At 43.0% G+C, this 18,986-nt stretch overlaps 2 protein-coding genes across 6 annotated transcripts in view; both read right to left on the bottom strand.

Annotated features, from left to right (window-relative positions):
• LOC106591278 (B-cell receptor CD22) overlaps positions 1-1,449 on the bottom strand; it is a 32,896-nt gene extending 31,447 nt beyond the window's left edge. For all 3 annotated transcript variants that reach the window (XM_045713380.2, XM_045713381.2, XM_045713383.2), the window contains exon 1: positions 986-1,449. In XM_045713380.2, the coding sequence (XP_045569336.1) occupies positions 986-1,202 (217 nt within the window). In that variant the 5' untranslated portion in view covers positions 1,203-1,449. The remainder of the gene's footprint in view (positions 1-985) is intronic.
• An 11,596-nt stretch (positions 1,450-13,045) lies between these two features.
• LOC106592615 (uncharacterized) overlaps positions 13,046-18,986 on the bottom strand; it is a 32,862-nt gene continuing 26,921 nt past the window's right edge. For 2 of the 3 annotated variants that reach the window (XM_082966668.1, XM_082966672.1), the window contains exons 9-16: positions 17,356-17,688; positions 17,016-17,246; positions 16,403-16,666; positions 15,990-16,253; positions 15,673-15,763; positions 15,531-15,585; positions 15,225-15,435; positions 13,046-14,276 (exon numbers count right to left, since the gene is read on the bottom strand). In XM_082966668.1, coding sequence (XP_082822794.1) covers positions 14,248-14,276; positions 15,225-15,435; positions 15,531-15,585; positions 15,673-15,763; positions 15,990-16,253; positions 16,403-16,666; positions 17,016-17,246; positions 17,356-17,688 — 1,478 coding nt within the window. In that variant the 3' untranslated portion in view covers positions 13,046-14,247. Of the gene's footprint in view, positions 14,277-15,224; positions 15,436-15,530; positions 15,586-15,672; positions 15,764-15,989; positions 16,254-16,402; positions 16,667-17,015; positions 17,247-17,355; positions 17,689-18,986 lie in introns of those variants that run through there. The other variant, XM_082966678.1, reaches the window with a different exon arrangement.

Genomic DNA, 18,986 nt, shown 5'->3' with positions numbered 1-18,986 from the left:
TCAGCTGGGATGGTGAAGTTAATAAGCCCAAGGCGCTCGCATGTAGAACCTGACAGTAATGGCTGTTGACTAGCCTCAACTATTTCAAACTCAGGGGTGTGTTTCTGGCCACGTAAAACACACTCTGTCACAAACAGGCCTAAAGAGGTCATGAACTGGCCTGAATACAGTTTCAGCTTGGTGCTACTCTGTGTGAGTTTGTCTCTGGGCGCGAGCCTCCTTTTATCTTTAAGGCTCATAATGTTACATGTGGCCCCTGAATCTAGCTGGCATTGCTGTGGTTTATTATTAAGTAGCAGAGTGATAAACCACTTTTGTCCTTTTGCCCTCACTGCCCCTATGCACTCACTAGCATATACATCCTCTGTGCTGTTGTTCCCATCATCTGTGTTTGTTTCAATGGAGTGCACTTTACCCTCCTTTCTCTTGCTTTTCATGCAGACCCTTGCGAATTGATTAGCTGTACCACAGGATTTGCATATTTTTCCATAGGCTGGGCAGTGTTCTTTTCCTCGTCCATGAGAAATGCCACAATATCGGCATGTATTGGGGTTGTCTACTGCAGAGTTGGCTGTAGTATTAGCATTAGCTGTGGCAAAGGGGAATTTCTTTACTGGCTGCCTGAATGTAGCATTGACATTGTCCATATGTTGCCTTTCAAGCTCCATGGACCTTATCTGTATATCAGTAAGCTCTGCTGCACGGCATGTCTCCACTGCCAAGACCAGCGTCAGGTCACGTTCTCTCAGCAAACGTCTGCGGGTGCCCTCATCAGTTATGCCAAGCACTATCTTATCTCGGATCAGTTCATCTCTTAAAGCACCATAGTTACATGTAGCTGCCTTTTCCCTTAGCCTAGTGACAAAGCTGTCAATGGACTCCCCGTCCTCCTGTTTGCAACAACCGAAAACATAACGCTCGTAGATAACATTCTTTGCTGGCTTAAAGTAAAGTTCAAGAGCATCAAGAATAGCTGTAGCGTTACCTTGCTGAGCTGCTGTTAGGTTCAGGTTGTGTTTGTATACGTGTCGGCATTCAGTTCCCATTATAGTCCGCAAAGTGGCAGCCACTACCTCATCGTCCTTTTCCCGAAGTCCAGTTGCTAGTGCATAGTCCTCCCATTCACCTCTAAACGTATCCCAGTTTGTGCTCCAATCTCCGCTGAGCTTCATAACGGCGGGAGGGGGAATGTTCGCTACCATGTCTAACCGGTGCTAACAACACTGAAGCTAACTAGCAAACTCACTCAAGCTAAGGACAATTCCGGCGTCCGGCGAAGTTTTACTCAAATAAGCATTTTTTGGGGGGTAAACCAGAACAGGTGACTCTAATTTGCGGAAAGCATGGTTAGTTATCCGACTCTGACACCATGTTTCAATGTTAAATGACGAGACAGAGGCATTGATGCGAGTAACCAGTCTTGTTCAGTATATTGCAATACATCCGGGTATTTCAAGCACACCGGTAAAAACATTGGAGTTGCAGTAATTAACATTTACCAACAGATGGCATCACTGTGCCAGACATCGTCCAGAAGTTGTCATGATTATTGTGTAAGTCTATGGAAGGGGGTGAAAACCATGAGCCTCTTAGGTTTTTGTATTGAAATCAATGTACCCAGAGGAAGACAGAAGCTAGCTGTCCTCCAGCTACTCCATGGTGCTACCCTACAGAGTGCTGTTGAGGCTACTGTATACCTCCATTGCAAAATAGTATGTTTTAATAATTTATTTGATGACATAGTTTTATCTTAAAAGGATAACTTTTTTAAATGTTTAAAACATTTTATTTGTATTAAAGTCACAAAAGAGGATATTCCTCCCCTTCCTCCTCTGAGAAGCCTTCACTGTGTTACATGGCCCTGTCTGCCTCACCATACCACTGGAGAGAGAAGAGGGGAGGAGGGAGGGAGAGGAGGGGGGAGATGGAGAGAGAGTCAGATTTCTGACAGACAAACACACACACACACAGATCAATGTCCGTGTTTACAGTAGAAAGATCAGATAGTGACCTTCAAACCTATTAGTACACTCCCTTTGTGGAAGTATCCCTTTGGCCAATCAGGAGCAAGTCAGACGAGTAGAGCTCCAAACACCCGTAGCTGTATCAATTATTCCCAAAGAACCAGAGCGCGAGCACGCGAGCGAGAAAGAAAAGGAAGAGAGAGTGAGAGTGGGGAGAGATGGAAAGAGAAGGAGCGAGAGAGTGACAAAGAGCAATAGAGAGAGAGTTTGATGGGTGTATAGTGTAATTTTGTGTTGAGTATCTGTGGTGTTTGGGGTCATAGGTTAGATGGCTAGATGCCCTCAATCTCACACAAATTATTAATAAACCTACCAGGTACAACCCCAAATCCGTAAACACAGGCACCCTCATAGATATCGTCTTAACCAACCTGCCCTCCAAATACACCTCTGCTGTCTTCAACCAGGATCTCAGCGATCACTGCCTCATTGCCTGCGTCCATAATGGGTCTGCGGTCAAACGACCACCCCTCATCTGGAACGCCCTGACCTTAGAGAGCCTTTTTATTCTCTATTTTGGTTAGGTCAGGGTGTGACTAGGGTGGGTACTCTAGTTTTTGTATTTCTATGTTGGCCTGATATGGTTCCCAATCAGAGGCAGCTGTCTATCATTGTCTCTGATTGGGGATTATATTTAGGCAGCCTTTTCCCACCTGTTGTTTGTGGGATCTTGTTTTTGTGTAGTGCCTGTGAACACTGCATTTACTTCACGGTTCGTTTGTTCTGTATTGTTTTTGGTGAGTATCATTTATTAAAACATGTGGAACTCTATGCACGCAGCGCCTTGGTCCATTTCTAACAACGATCGTGACATCATCACTGTCAAACGCTCCCTAAAACACTTCAGCGAGCAGGCCTTTCTAATCGACCTGGCCCGGGTATCCTGGAAGGATATTGACCTCAATCCGTCAGTAGAGGATGCCTGGTTATTCTTTAAAAGTCCTTTACTCACCATCTTAAATAAGCATGCCCCATTCAAAAATTTTGAACCAGGAAGAGATAAAGCCCTTGTTTCACTCCAGACCTGACTGACCTTGACCAGCACAAAAACATCCTGTTGAGTACTGCATTAGCATCAAATAGCCCCCGCGATATGCAACTTTTCATGGAAGTTAGGAAAGCAAAGGCTAACTTTTTCAAACAGAAATTTGCATCCTGTAGCACAAACTCCAAAAAGTTCTGGGACACTGTAACATCCATGGAGAATAAGAGCACCTCCTCCCAGCTGCCCACTGCACTGAGGCTAGGAAATCATCACCGATAAATCCACAATAATTCAGAATTTCAGTAAGCATTTTTCTACGGCTGGCCATGCTTTCCACCTGGCTACCCCTACCCCAGTCAACAGCCCTGCACCCCCCACAGCAACTTGCCCAAACCTCCCCCATTTCTCCTTCACCCAAATCCAGATAGCTGATGTTCTGAAAGTGTTGCAAAATCTGGACCTCAACAAATCAGCTGGGCTAGACAATCTGGACCCTCTCTTTCTAAACTTATCTGCAGCAATTGTTGCAACCCCTATTACTAGCCTGTTCAACCTCTCTTTCGTATCGTCTAAGATCCCCAAAGATTGGAAAGCTGCAGGAGTCATCCCCCTCTTGACCCAAACTGTTACAGACTTATATCTATCCTACCCTGCATTTCCTAGGTCTACGAACTGGGGGCAGTATTGAGTAGCTTGGATGAATAAGGTGCCCAGAGTAAACTGCCTGCTACTCAGGCCCAGAAGCTAGAATATGCATATATTAGTAGATTTGGATAGAAAACACTCTAAAGTTTCCAAAACTGTTAAAATAATGTCTGTGAGTATAAAATAACTCATATGGCAGGAAAAAACCTGAGAACAATCCAACCAGGAAGTGGGATATCTGAGGTTTGTAGTTTTTTAAGTGATTGCCTAGCCAATATACTGTGTCTATGGGGTCAGATTGCACTTCCTAAGGCTTCCACTAGATGTCAATGTTGTTTCAGGCTTCTACTGTGAAAGGGGAGTGAATAAGAGCTGTTTGAACCAGGGGTCTGGCTGAAAGCCTTGAGTTGTTTATCGCGCACGGCTGTGAGCGCGAGCTCCGTTCCCTTTCCTTTCTAAAGACAAAGGAATTGTCCGGTTGGAATATTATTGAAGATTAATGATAAAAACATGCTAAAGATTGATTATATACATCGTTTGACATGTTTCTACGAACTATTATGGAACTATTTTGACTTTTCGTCTGGACTTTGTGAGCGCGCCTTGTGCATTTGGATTACTGGACTAAACGCGCAAACAAAAAGGAGGTATTTGGACATAAAGATGAACTTTATCGAACAAAACGAACATTTATTGTCTAACATGGAGACCTGGGAGTGCCATCAGATGAAGATCATCAAAGGTAAGTGATTAATTTTAACGCTATTTCTGACTTTTGTGACAGCTCTCCTTGGTTGGAAAATGGCTGTATGGTTTTCTGTGGCTAGGCGCTGACCCAACATAATTGCATGTTGTGGTTTTGTCGTAAAGACTTTTTGAAATCTGACACAGCGTTTGCATTATTAAGGAGAAGTTTATCTTTAACCTCTATGGGCTAGGCGGGACGAATTCGTCCCACCTACGTAACAGCCACTTGAAGCCTGTGGCGCGATTTTCAAAACCTTAAAAATCCTATTACTTCAATTTCTCAAACATATGACTATTTTACAGTCATTTAAAGACAAGACTCTCGTTAATCTAACCACACTGTCCGATTTCAAAAAGGCTTTACAACGAAAGCAAAACATTAGATTATGTCAGCAGAGTACCAAGCCAGAAATAATCAGACACCCATTTTTCAAGCTAGCATATAATGTCACAAAAACCCAGAAGACAGCTAAATGCAACACTAACCTTTGATGATCTTCATCAGATGACAACCCTAGGACATTATGTTATACAATACATGCATGTTTTGTTCAATCAAGTTCATATTTATATCAAAAACCAGCTTTTTACATTAGCATGTGACGTTCAGAACTAGCATACCCCCCGCAAACTTCCGGGGAATTCGCTAACATTTTACTAAATTACTCACGATAAACGTTCACAAAAAGCATAACAATTATTTTAAGAATTATAGATACAGACCTCCTCTATGCACTCAATATGTCCGATTTTAAAATAGCTTTTTGGTGAAAGCACATTTTGCAATATTCTAAGTACATAGCCCAGGCATCACGGGCTAGCTATTTAGACACCCGGCAAGTTTAGCACTCACCATAATCATATTTACTATTCTAAAAGTTTGATTACCTTTTGTTGTCTTCGTCAGAATGCACTCCCAGGACTGCTACTTCAATAACAAATGTTGGTTTGGTCCAAAATAATCCATTGTTATATCCGAATAGCGGCGTTTTGTTCGTGCGTTCCAGACACTATCCGAAATGGTAAAGAAGGGTCGTGCGCATGGCGCAATTCGTGACAAAGAAATTCTAAATATTCCATTACCGTACTTCGAAGCATGTCAACCGCTGTTTAAAATCAATTTTTATGCCATTTTTCTCGTAGAAAAGCGATAATATTCCGACCGGGAATCTCCTTTTCGGCAAACAGAGGAAAAAATCACAAAGACGGGGGCGGTCAGGTCACGCGCCTAAGCCCACAGTCCCTTGATCGGCCACTTGAGAAAGGCGATAATGTGTTTCAGCCTGGGGCTGGGATGACGACATTCAGGTTTTTCCCGGGCTCTGAGCGCCTATGGACGACGTAGGAAGTGTCACGTTAGAGCAGAGATCCTTAGTAAAAGATAGAGATGGCAAAGAAGTTCCAGAAATGGTCAGACAGGCCACTTCCTGTAAAGGAATCTCTCAGGTTTTGACCTGCCATTTGAGTTCTGTTATACTCACAGACACCATTCAAACAGTTTTAGAAACTTTAGGGTGTTTTCTATCCATATGTAATAAGTATATGCATATTCTAGTTACTGGGTAGGAGTGGTAACCAGATTAAATCGGGTACGTTTTTTATCCAGCCGTGTCAATACTGCCCCCTAGCCCTAACAGGTTTTAATCATATGTTAAACACTTGTATCTTTCATCAATGTTTATGATGAGTATTTCTGTAATTTGATGTGGCTCTCTGCACTTTCACCAGATGCTTGTTTGAGACTGTCACGCCCTGACCAGAGAGAGCCGTGTTTCTCTGTTTAGTTAGGTCAGGGTGTGATATGGGGTGAGCATTCTATGTATTGTATTTCTTTGTATTGAGTATGGTTCCTAATCATATCGAGGTATATCGTTGTCTCTGATTAGGAATCATACTTAGGCAGCCTTTCCCCACCTGTGTTTGTGGGTAGTTGTTTTCTGTTTAGTTTTCTGTACCTGACAGAACTGTTGGCTTGTTGTCGTTTTGTTATTTTGTTCAAGTGTTTCACCGTGGAATAAAATCATGAGCACTTACCACGCTGCGCTTTGGTCCCCTTCTCATTACGACAGCCGTTACAGAGACAATGCATTTCTGAACATAACGCGCCAATTTCAAATGAGGTTTTTGGACATAAAGATGAACTTTATCAAACAAAACACACATTTATTGTCTAACATGGAGTCCTGGGAGTGCCAGCCGGTGAAGATCATCAAAGGTTAGTGATTCATTTTAACGCTATTTCTGTCTTTTGTGACACCTCTCCTTCTTTGGAAAATATCTGTATGGTTTTCTGTGGCTAGGCGCTGACCTAACATAATCGCATGGTGTGCTATTGCCGTAAAGTCTTTTTGAAATCAGACACTGTGGCTGGATTAACAAGAAGTTTATCTTTAAAATGGTGTATAATACTTGTATGTTTGAGAAAGTTTAATTATGAGATTTCTGTTTGAATTTGGCGCCCTGCAATTTCACTGGCTGTTGGTGAGGTGGGACGGTAGCGTCCCACATATCCCAGAGACTTAACAAACAGATCACCGACCATTTTGAATCCCACCGTACCTTCTCCGCTATGCAATCTAGTTTCCGAGCTGGTCATGGGTGCACCTCAGCCACGCTGAAGGTCCTAAACGATATCATAACCGCCATCGATAAGAAACAATACTGTGCAGCTGTATTCATCGACCTGGCCAATGCTTTTGACTCTGTCAATCACCACATTCTTATTGGCAGACTCAACACCCTTGGTTTCTCAAATGACTGCCTCGCCTGGTTCACCAACTACTTCTGGGGTACCACAGGGTTAAATTCTCGGGCCGATTCTTTTCTCTGTATACATCAATGATGTCGCTCTTGCTGCTGGCGATTCTCTGATCCACCTCTACGCAGACGACACCATTCTGTATACTTTTGGCCCTTCTTTGGACACTGTTAACTAACCTCCAGACGAGCTTCAATGCCATACAACTCTCCTTCCGTGGCCTCCAACTGCTCTTAAATGCAAGTAAAACTAAATGCATGCTCTCCAACCGATCGCTGCCCGCACCTGCCCGCCCGTCCAGCATCACTACTCTGGACGGTTCTGACTTAGAATGTGGACAACTACAGATACCTAGGTGTCTGGTTAGACTGTAAACTCTCCTTCCAGACTCACATTAAGCATCTCCAATCCAAAATTAAATCTAGAATCGGCTTCCTATTTCGCAACAAAGCATCCTTCACTCATGCTGCCAAACATACCCTTGTAAAACTGACTATCCTACCGATCCTTGGCTTCGGCGATGTCATTTACAAAATAGCCTCCAACACTCTACTCAGCAAATTGGATGCAGTCTGTCATAGTGCCATCCGTTTTGTCACCAAAGCCCCATATACTACCCTCCACTGCAACGTGTATGCTCTTGTTGGCTGGCCCTCGCTTCATATTCGTCGCCACCCACTGGCTCCAGGTCATCTATAATCTTTGCTAGGTAAAACCCCACCTTATCTCAGCTCACACCATAGCAGCACCCACCTGTTGCACGCGCTCCAGCAGGTATATTTCACTGGTCACCCCCAAAGCCAATTCCTAATTTGGCCACCTATCCTTCCAGTTCTCTGCTGCAAATGATTGGAACGAATTGCAAAAAATCACTGAAAGTGAAGACTCCCTCTCTAACTTTAAGCACCGGCTGTCAGAGCAGCTCACAGTTCATTCCACCTGTACATAGCCCATCTGTAAATAGCCCATCCAACTACCTCCTCCCCATACTGTTTTTAATTATTTGCTCCTTTGCACCCCAATATCTCTACTTGCACATTCATCTTCTGCACATCTATCACTCCAGTGTTTAACTGCTAAATTGTAATTATTTCACCACTATGGCCTATCTATTGCCTTACCTCCCTTATCTTACCTTATTTGAACACAATGTATATAGATTTTTCTATTGTGTTATTGACTGTATGTTTGCTTATTCCATGCGTAACTCTGTTGTTGTTTATACTATGTTCTATACTATGCCCCCTGTGGTGGGGTCTGGTAGTACAGTCTGTCTATACTATGTCCCCTGTGGTGGGGTCTGGTAGTACAGTCTGTCTATACTATGTCCCCTGTTGTGGGGTCTGGTAGTACAGTCTGTCTACACTATGTCCCCTGTGGTGGGGTCTGGTAGTACAGTCTGTCTATACTATACCCCCTGTGGTGGGGTCTGGTAGTACAGTCTGTCTATACTATGCCCCCTGTGGTGGGGTCTGGTAGTACAGTCTGTCTATACTATGTCCCCTGTGGTGGGGTCTGGTAGTACAGTCTGTCTATACTATGTCCCCTGTGGTGGGGTCTGGTAGTACAGTCTGTCTATACTAAGCCCCCTGTGGTGGGGTCTGGTAGTACAGTCTGTCTATACTATGTCCCCTGTGGTGGGGTCTGGTAGTACAGTCTGTCTATACTAAGCCCCCTGTGGTGGGGTCTGGTAGTACAGTCTGTCTATACTATGCCCCCTGTGGTGGGGTCTGGTAGTACAGTCTGTCTATACTATGTCCCCTGTGGTGGGGTCTGGTAGTACAGTCTGTCTATACTATGTCCCCTGTGGTGGGGTCTGGTAGTACAGTCTGTCTATACTAAGCCCCCTGTGGTGGGGTCTGGTAGTACAGTCTGTCTATACTAAGCCCCCTGTGGTGGGGTCTAGTAGTGCAGTCTGTCTATACTAAGCCCCACGTGGTGGGGTCTGGTAGTACAGTCTGTCTATACTAAGCCCCCTGTGGTAGGGTCTGGTAGTACAGTCTGTCTATACTAAGCCCCCTGTGGTGGGGTCTAGTAGTGCAGTCTGTCTATACTAAGCCCCACGTGGTGGGGTCTACGAGTGCAGACTGTCTATACTATACATCTGGCAGCCCCAGGAGAGCTGAGAGCAGCCTGCACCGTTGTAAACTTCTAGCAGCAACACACTCTGCATCTCCTCAAAACTCAGATCCTACAGGGGGGAGGGGGTGGGGGGGGGGGGAGTGAGAGCGAGAGAGAGGAGGGGTGATTTGATAAACTGATATCAGTGCAGATCTCAGAAAAAGAAACTGAAAATGCGAAGAAGCAGACAAGTTCACCAATCAACAAAGCTTTGGACACTTTGAGAAATCCAATAACACAAGACTAGATCCTGACCCCTGACCCCTGTCTCCCCTCACATGAGCTGCAGGACCTCGCAGTTGAAGAGCTCAGTGGAGGCCTCCTCACAGTCCTGATCCAGCTTCAACACCTGCTGCATGGCCCTCTCTGCCTCACCATACCGCTGGAGAGAGAAGAGGGGAGGAAGAGAGGGGGAGAGAGGGAGGGGAGAGATGGGAGATGGAGAGTCAGATTTCACAGACAGACACAGCAATGTTCACGTTGACAGTAGAGAGCTCAGACACTGACCTTCAACACCATCAGTGCACTCCCCTTGCGGAAGTATCCCTTGGGCCAATCAGGGGCGAGCTGGATGGACCTCTGAGCGTCTGATAGGACAGAAAGAGAGAGAGAGAGATCATAGTGGTGTGATATGTTTTGTACATGTGGTGTTTGAGGTCAGAGGTTAAGCTTTAAGGTGTTGTGTACCTGTGGTCTTTGGGGTTACAGTGGATAGCCTCAGAGAACATGTCCACAGCCTGAGAGTACTGGCGCTGCTTAAACAGCTGAATACCCTTCTCTGGAGGAGAACACACACACATACAGTGCTAAACTGGGGTCATTTCAGTGAATAGAAATAATCATTCTGAGACAATTGTGTTAATGTCACCTGATAGTGAGACTCCCTTCTTCTTCACAGGGTCTGAGCTCTCCACCTGGAATGAGACAACTCAGTTAACACTGTGTGTGTGTGTGTGTGTGTGTGTGTGTGTGTGTGTGTGTGTGTGTGTGTGTGTGTGTGTGTGTGTGTGTGTGTGTGTGTGTGTGTGGTGATGGACAGTGCTGGGTGTTGATCTATAACAGTTTATCTCCTGACAGTAATGTAGTAGGTCTGACTAGCCTACAGCCTAGGCATTCATGGTTACGTGCTACAATGGCGCCATCATTTGTCCAACAGGCAGAAATACAAGAAACAAAAGCAGTGTGGAGAAAGTTCAAATAAAATATTATTTGTCACATGTGCTGAATAGACTGAATAGACCAGCAGGTGTAGACCTTACAGTGAAATGCTTACTTACAAGACCTTAACCAACAATGCAGTTTTAAGAAAAATACCTAAAAAAAAGGAAATAAAAGTAACAAATAATTAAAGAGCATCAGTAAAATAACAAATGTGAGGCTATATACAGGGGGTACAGGTGCAGAGTCAATGTGTGGGGGCACCGGCTAGTCGAGGTAATTGAGGTAATATGTACATGTAGGTAGAGTTATTAAAGTGGCTATGCATAGATAATAAACAGAGAGTAGCAGCAGCATAAAAGAGGGATGGGGGGGCAATGCAAATAGTCTGGGTAGCTATTTGATTAGATGTTCAGGAGTCTTATGGCTTGGGGGTAGAAGCTGTTTAGAAGCCTCTTGGACCTAGACTTGGTGCTCCGGTACCGCTTGCCGTGCGGTAGCAGAGAGAACAGTCTATGACTAGGGTGGCTGGAGTCTTTGACAATTTTAGGGCCTTCCTCTGACACCGCCTGGTATAGAGGTCCTGGATGGCAGGATGGCAGGAAGCTTGGCCCCAGTGATGTACTGGGCAGTTTGCAATACCATCTGTTGTGACTTGCGGTCAGAGGATGCACATACTCCTTCACAATATTATATTTGAACTATAATGTAAAAATAACTAACCAAAATATATTTTGAAAGGGTGATGGTGCTTGATGCTGCTGTGAACCATCACAACTATATCTTTGTTGATGAAGCGGCTTCAACCTGGCCAAAACTCAGAGCCGTGGGCGGAATCTCATCGGCCAACGGGCGACCGTCCACGTGCCTGGGCAACGTGGGGGAAACTTCTCCATGTGTGCAGCTATCTCTGAAAATGTTGTGGTAGGACGTAGGCCATGGCTTGGATCCTACAACGCTGCACACCTCATTGTGTTTCTCATTGAAATTGAGCAGGCCTGTCAAGGTGAAGTGGTTAATTATTTCATTGTATGGGACAATGTCAGGTTCCACTATGCAGAGGTGGTTCAGGCATGATTTTGGGCCCATCCCTGATTCGTGACCCTATACCTGCCCCCATACTCTCCTTTCCTCAACCCTGTTGAGGAATTTTTCAGCATGGAGGTGGAAGGTGTATGATCACCATCCCCATGAGCGTGCTACCCTCCTTCTGGTCATGGATGAGGCATGCGACGACATCAATACAGACCAATGTCAAGCTTGAATTCACCATGCCAAAAGGTTTTTCCCACGGTACATGAACAATGAGAACATTCACTGGGGTGTGGATGAGAATTTCAGTATGTTAAAAACTATGTATGTTAAAAAGCAGCTTTTCTGAGTTGGAATGGTGTTGGCGTACCTCAAAACCGGAATGCTTTGTGCGTATACCGATCATAAAACATATTAGCACAAGTAGACCGCTGATTGGCCAGCTCATCCTTCTCTAGACTGCTGATTGGCCAGCTCATCCTCCTCAGAAGTATGACATTATATTCTTGAGGTGGGGTTTTTGAAGTATTCTTATCTCTGTTTTGGCCACAAATATGAGTATAGGACAAGTCAACAACATAATTTTGGTATGAATTAACAGAACATGAACTTTTAAAAGTGAAATTTTCACTGGACAGTTACTGTAAGAACCAGCTTCTGCTATTGTATTGTTTAACCCTTATCTCCAACTGCTTCTTACCTGTTGTGCTTTTTGTCCCTTCTTGCCTCTCATCCAGGATTACAACATCATACAGTCCATGCATCTGTTCAACAAAGTAATTTAGTGACACTTCCTGTGGGTGAGGCCTAACAGAAGGGATGCCCCTATTGACCCCCCACTGCCCCCGCCCCTAGCTCTATCTCAAAAATAGACCCAGTGAGGCTGTCAGGGGGGTTAAAGGTGCCTCTCTAAGGGATCTCCACTTTCCCATCGACCCCTAGGCCCTCTCTGTCCACAAAGAGAGACAACTACCTGGGAGAGTTGGACAACAGTTAGGGGGTGAAGAGCCACGCCAATTACATAAAATATTATTTATTGTCATTTTTGAAACACAGACACAATATGACATAACATGGATGTTTGGCGTGTGGAGGGTAATTCTGTCATGATGTTGTATCTTTCTGTGTTCCGGAGTGGAATGTCCTCGCTGATGGAACTACCCTCCATGTCATATTGTGTCTGTGTGTTTCAAAAATGACAATAAATAATATTTAGTGTAATTGGTTGTGTCTAGATGCTGGACATTGCTCTTTCTTAAAGTGTCTTTGTATATTTTGTAATGACATGATGATGACAATGGTAAATTAACCACTACTGCTCTCCAAACCAATATAAATGTATAGTATTATTTGTACTTACTGTATAGTACAGTACAAGAGGTGTGATTTTGAAAACTTTTCATTTTTTCCTCCACAGAAAATACTGTTATTACAAGGAAAAAACAACTACTGCTCTCCAAACCAATATAAATGTACAGTATTATTTGTACTTATTGTATAGTACAGTACAAGAGGTGTGATTTTGAAAACTTTTCATTTTTTCCTCCACAGAAAATACTGTTATAACAAGGAAAAAACAATGTAAATGAAGTTTATTCTTAAAAGTGTATTTGTTTATACATTTCACACTTCACACATTAGTTTACAAAAATGTTTTTAAATAAAAGCGATAAGAAATATTGCATTAAGCAGAACTCTTTCCTGGACATTGAAGCAAAATCATGCCATAACTTTGTCATAAAAACAATTAAAACTATATATAAAAAAATCCAGCAACCTTCTACAATTGTATCATCTAATAGAAGAATATGAAGTAATACAATACAATAGAAACACAATATCTATTGTTGTTAGACTTCATATACAGTCTCACAAGTTTGATGATTGTTTCAGAAACATAACATTCAAAAATAAATAGCCTTATAAAATATAACTGGACCTTGAGGTTGGCTACTTCATAAATTCAAAGATTTTGTCAAAAGTTATTATAATCAGAAATATTTACATTTACATTTTTTTTTAACTTAAAAACAACTAAAATAAAACAATTCAAATGTTAAGGTCCCTTTCTTATTCATCATTGTCTGAAAGCCATAACTGACCCTAGATCAGAACTCCTACTCTAAGTGTGAATACAGTAGTCCTGTGTGGCTCAGTTGGTAGAGCATGGCTCACAGGTTCCATTCCTGCTGGGACTTCCCATATGAAGGATTTATGCACACATGACTGTAATGACTGAGTGAATGACTTTGGATAAAAGTACCTGCCAGATGGCATATATTATTACATACTATTATAAACCAGGTAGTTTGGTTCCTGGAAGCTGACTGGCTGAAGCAGCATTTCAGAAGTGTGTACTGTAAATCAGCCTAAATACCACGGGTATGACTCACAAAAACGTTACTGCTACTATAAACTGGTGACCAAAGTAATTAGACGAGTACATAATCATTTTCTGTCATACACATGGTATATACGGTCTGATATACCACGCCTTTCAGCAAATCAGCATTCAGCGCTCGAACCACCCAGTTTATAATGGCCAATATTCCACACTCCCTCAGGCCTTATTTCACTGAGTTTGAATATAAGGTTTCAGATATAGAAGGTTTTTGTCAAACTTGTTGTGTTCAGGTCTTATTGGTTCTGGGTTTGATGTGATCAGGTCTTCTTGGTTTTGGGTTTGTTGTGTTCATGTCTTCTTGGTTCTGGGTTTGTTTTGTTCAGGTTTTCTTGGTTCAAGGTTTTGTTGACTGTACTGTAGAGGACAGAGGGCTCTACTTCAGCTCCTTGTGCTGCTGCGGGTCTGAAGCAGAGAAACAGAAATGAAACAAAACCTGCGTCCCAAATGGTGGCACCCTATAGGGCTCTGTCTAATTTAGTGCACTAAATAGGGAATAGGGTGCCATTTGGAACAGAAGAACAGTTCCTCAAAACCATCATCACATCACTCCCTCAGTATAGACATGTGATAGTAATTGTCCTAAGATGTCAATTTTTGGGTTCATAGTTTGGGTTCATAGTGGTCACTTACATGCAGACCGGACACAAGCATCGCAAAATAAATGTAGATATCCATGTTATTCAATTATTACACCCACACTGCTTGCGCGCCAATGAGTGTCTGCGAAGCCAAGGGCTAAAATAGAACTCCTTTCTATTTCTGCCGCAGATCGCGCTGAAAGTGCTGCCTCTCCCATCTCCTCATTGGTTTATAGAAGCAGGTACCCACGTGCCATCTCGTCATTGGTTATACCCACGTGGGTGATTGAAAGACTAACTGTTTTGCCGGTAGTCATGGCAATACTATCAAAGTTTAGATGCAGATCACCATATAAGTTCAAAGATGAAAAAGTCTGGAAGGAGGAGAGATGACTAGAAACGATTCGGTTGGCCGTTTTATGTGTGGATTAATTGTCGGAGTAGAGGACCTTGTGCATTTCAGGTAAAATAACAACTCAATGTTTATATCCCATGACAAATTAACTAGCAACAGCAAGCTAGCTAGCTACATTTCCATACATGTTTAATGCTTTTCGACCTGTCCTGAAATTAATGTCACTGGTTCAGAGTTTGTTTTGATATTTTAACCTGCGTGTCGTGATCGTGTTTGGTGTAGGGGGACAAAATAAATGTATGCACGATGCGCGCAGCAGGTTTGGGTTCCGTGTAAGGGTCAACTGTTTTGCTTATTGATGACATCTCCTACAATAAACTGCAGCATATGAATGACCTTAATGCAGAATATGCTCACCGGGTGGCAGCACTGGGATGTTGAATTTCAGAGCAGCGTACTGGACATCCTCATCCTCTTTCTGGGGCTGAGGCACTTCCTGGTTTTTGGAGCGAGAGAAGTGGACGCTGGTGTAGTGAACATCATCCTGGTCGTCTGTGTCAGCTGTCTGTGCTGCAGTAGGGGTCATGGCCATGCCTGAGATGTTGTCATACACTGGACTAGAGTCTCCCTGATGGAGAGAGAGGACAGACAACATGAGGAGTGGAAATGTTCCACAAAGCATACAAAAACATCACAGTCATCTTCTGATTCCAACAGACTCACCTGTCCATCGTCTGCTGTACCTTTTGTGTGAGAGGTGGTATTGGAGGCTTTCTTCCTGTTTTGTACATGAATGAATGAATGAATGAATGAATTAATTAATTAATCTTCTAAAGTGAAATAATAAACAACAAAAAAAACTCACCTGAACCACATGAGTCCAGAGAGACAGAGGATGAGAACCAGAACAACCACTATGATTCCTACAGCTGCATTCATAACTGAGGTCTGTTTCCCTATAATAAAATATAGATGATATGAGTACACAGCATGTTCTAATGAACTGAACATTATTATAATAATAAAATAGAATATAGAATATCAATGTAATACTTGTTAATACTTGGGGAGTTTATAAGCCAACCTGTAGTTATAAACAAAAGTGTAATAATCCTAAGTATAATTATTAAGATATTTCTTGGAAAGTAATTTTGTATTGAGGTATTAAAGATGAAACTTTACCTGCTACAATGATCTTCAGAGTAGTAGAGTTCTTAGATGCTATTGTATTTTCAGCCTCACAGTAGTATTCTCCTCTGTCCTCAGAGATGATGTTAGTGATGCTGTAACTCTGTCCTGATGCTTTTGGTGAGGTTAAATTCTTCTTGTACCAGGTGTATTTGTCCACAGGTGGGTTGGCATCACTGCTGCAGGTCAGAGTCACTGAACTGCCCTCCACTATTTCACCAGAGGGACTGACTGACACTGAGGTATTCTTTGGGCCATCTGGTGGACAATATGTAACACATTGCTCATACATAGTGCTTTACATGAGGAGCATCATGGAACTTGGACTTATGATTGAAATAAATTAAATATTACTTTAAATATGTGTGATTCTCTGATCAAAAGAAGAGAAGGTTAGGTGTATTTACACTGAATGTCCACAGACACAGAAGAAGAGTTGAGACTCCCATATATACTCTCAGCCTCACAGTAGTATTCTCCACTGTCCTCAGAGCTGATGTTGGTGATGAGGAAGGTGTTTTCAGATCCTGTCAGTGAAGATCCATTCTTCTTGTACCAGGTGTATTTGTCCACAGGTGGGTTGGCATCACTGCTGCAGGTCAGAGTCACTGAACTGCCCTCCACTATTTCACCAGAGGGACTGACTGACACTGAGGTGTTCTTTGGAGCATCTAGTAAAGCAGAATTTGTCAGAGGGTTAGGGCTGTTGTATACTACATCAAATGACATCATGTCAAAAATAAATTATATCTAAAGTCAGAGGACTATCTAAAACTATCACTTACAAAAAACATGAACAAGTATACATTTGGAGATACTTTAGGACTTGAGTGTCTACTAAATTATTCTTCAAGTGTTTGAGGTACTGAACATTCTAACTATAGACATGCATACATCTATGACATTGTCTGTAATTTCTATGTAATGATGAATATTGATAAATAAAGCAGTAATACCCTTCTCATTCATATTAAATGATTGATACTTTCTAAGTAGAATAGTAGTTTCATTCATACTCACACACTGCAGGAGAGTGGAGAGTCTCATGACCTTCAACAGAACAGGAGTAACTATCCGCAGAAGGACCCAACACTACTAGTGTATTACTAGAGTATTGTTGGGAAGTGGGCTCATCGAGACGTTGTCCGTTCTTGTACCAGATGTAGGTGGGGTTGTCAGTCAGAGTACAGGTGGTGATACAGGTCAGTGTCTTCTGTCCCTCTGCAGCAGGAGTCACCTTCACCAGCAGACCTGAAACAATATTTATAAAACCACATACACCTCTGTTAACAGGATAGGTAATATTTTTTCTCCTGGAATTCATTATGATATACTATTGTAAAATACAGTGTAGTATTACCTGTGACAGTCAGAGGTGTTCCAGGGAAACTATGACCCCATTCAACGTTGTATGTTTTAAAAGTGAAGCGATACTCAGCTGAGTCCTCCTCTCTCAGATCTGAGATTCTCAGGGTGAAGGGACCTTTGTTTGTTCCAGTGTACTTCACACGACCTGTATACCCTGGGTCTCTGGTTAGGTCCTCAGGTGTCGACTTATCACTTCTAAACCAGAATGTTGATGTGGTGGAATAATAACCAACATAAGTACAGGATATGTCCACTATTGACCCCTTCAAGACACAGATTCTCCTCTTGGTGTAAGTCACTCTGTTGCAGCTCTGACCCTGAACACCTGAAACACAGTGACATAACAAGAGGTCAACTGGATTGCATTCTCAGTTATTTTCCCTGGTTTACATTGACTCTTCTATTCGTATTTTCCCTGTAAACAATGGGTTGACTTACTTTTGATATTATCCTAATAAAGTTTATAACCATTTGTGAAGGTTTGGTGTTGTGTGGCTGTTATTAAGTTTCAGCTACTGAAGGCCTATGACTTGAATGCAGTGCTCCCCAGCGCTCCTACTGACACCGACAGTTGAACTTGAGGTGAGTAAGACTGTTTCTGGCCTACCAGATTTACTCCTATAATCTAACAATAAAATACTTATCTTTATACAATTTGTTACAGGCTGTTTCTAAGGATATGTGAATGTGGCTCATTAGGCCAACATCCATAAAATGTCCGGTAAATTGAAATCTTCCTTGTCATGTAGTCTGGCACCAATAACTGGCCATGACAGACCCAGCAGACTCGGACCAGCTCCACAACACTGTCTCTATGCATGGAGCCACCATTGGAAGACAGGAGGAGTTACTCCAGAACCTTATAGAAGGAAACAATACACTGGTGGGAAGTCATGACCAGGGTTTCAAAACATTACTGGAGCAATTCTATGGACTATCTATCAAGCAGCATGCCACAACGGAGACCTCCCGGACGCACAGTAATCCCCCTCCAAGTGGTGATTTTGTACAGCCTACTTCTGCTTCCCGAGAACCCCGCTTACTTCCTCCGGAGCGCTATGCTGGGGATCCTGGAACCAGCCGAGCGTGTCTTTCCCAGTGCTCGCTCATCTTTGAGCTGCAGCCGTCTTCGTTCCCTTCGGATTGTTCGAAAATAGCGTATCTGATAACGCTAATGTCTGGAAGGGTGCTCACCTGACTAACGGCAGTTTGGGAGCAACAATCCGTCATTTGCCTTCGTCTGGAGGATTTCATTGCAGAGGTGAGGAAGGTGTTCGATTCTCCAGTGTCCGGGAGAGAGGCGGCCGAAAGCTACTTCGATTACATCATCTGAGAACAGCCACCTGGACAGCTGATGAAACTGAGGAATATTTCTGTCTGAAATAAAGACCTTTTGTTAGGAAAACCTCAGTCTGATTGGCTGGGTCTGGCTCCCCAGTAGGTTGGCCTGGCTCCAAAGTGGTTGGGCCTATGCCCTCCAAAGCCCACCCATGGCTGTGACCCTGCCCAGTCATGTGAAATCCATAGATTAGAGCCTAATTAATTTATTTCAATTGACTGATTTCCTTATATGAACTGTAACTCAGTAAAATCGTTGAAATTGTTGCATGTTGTATTTATATT

This window comes from Salmo salar, chromosome 02 (genome assembly GCF_965601325.2).
Source record: "Salmo salar chromosome 02, fSalSal1, whole genome shotgun sequence".
Taxonomy (NCBI): domain Eukaryota; kingdom Metazoa; phylum Chordata; class Actinopteri; order Salmoniformes; family Salmonidae; genus Salmo; species Salmo salar.
Note: the sequence above shows the minus strand (reverse complement) of the source record. Positions and strands in the feature narration are given on the sequence as shown.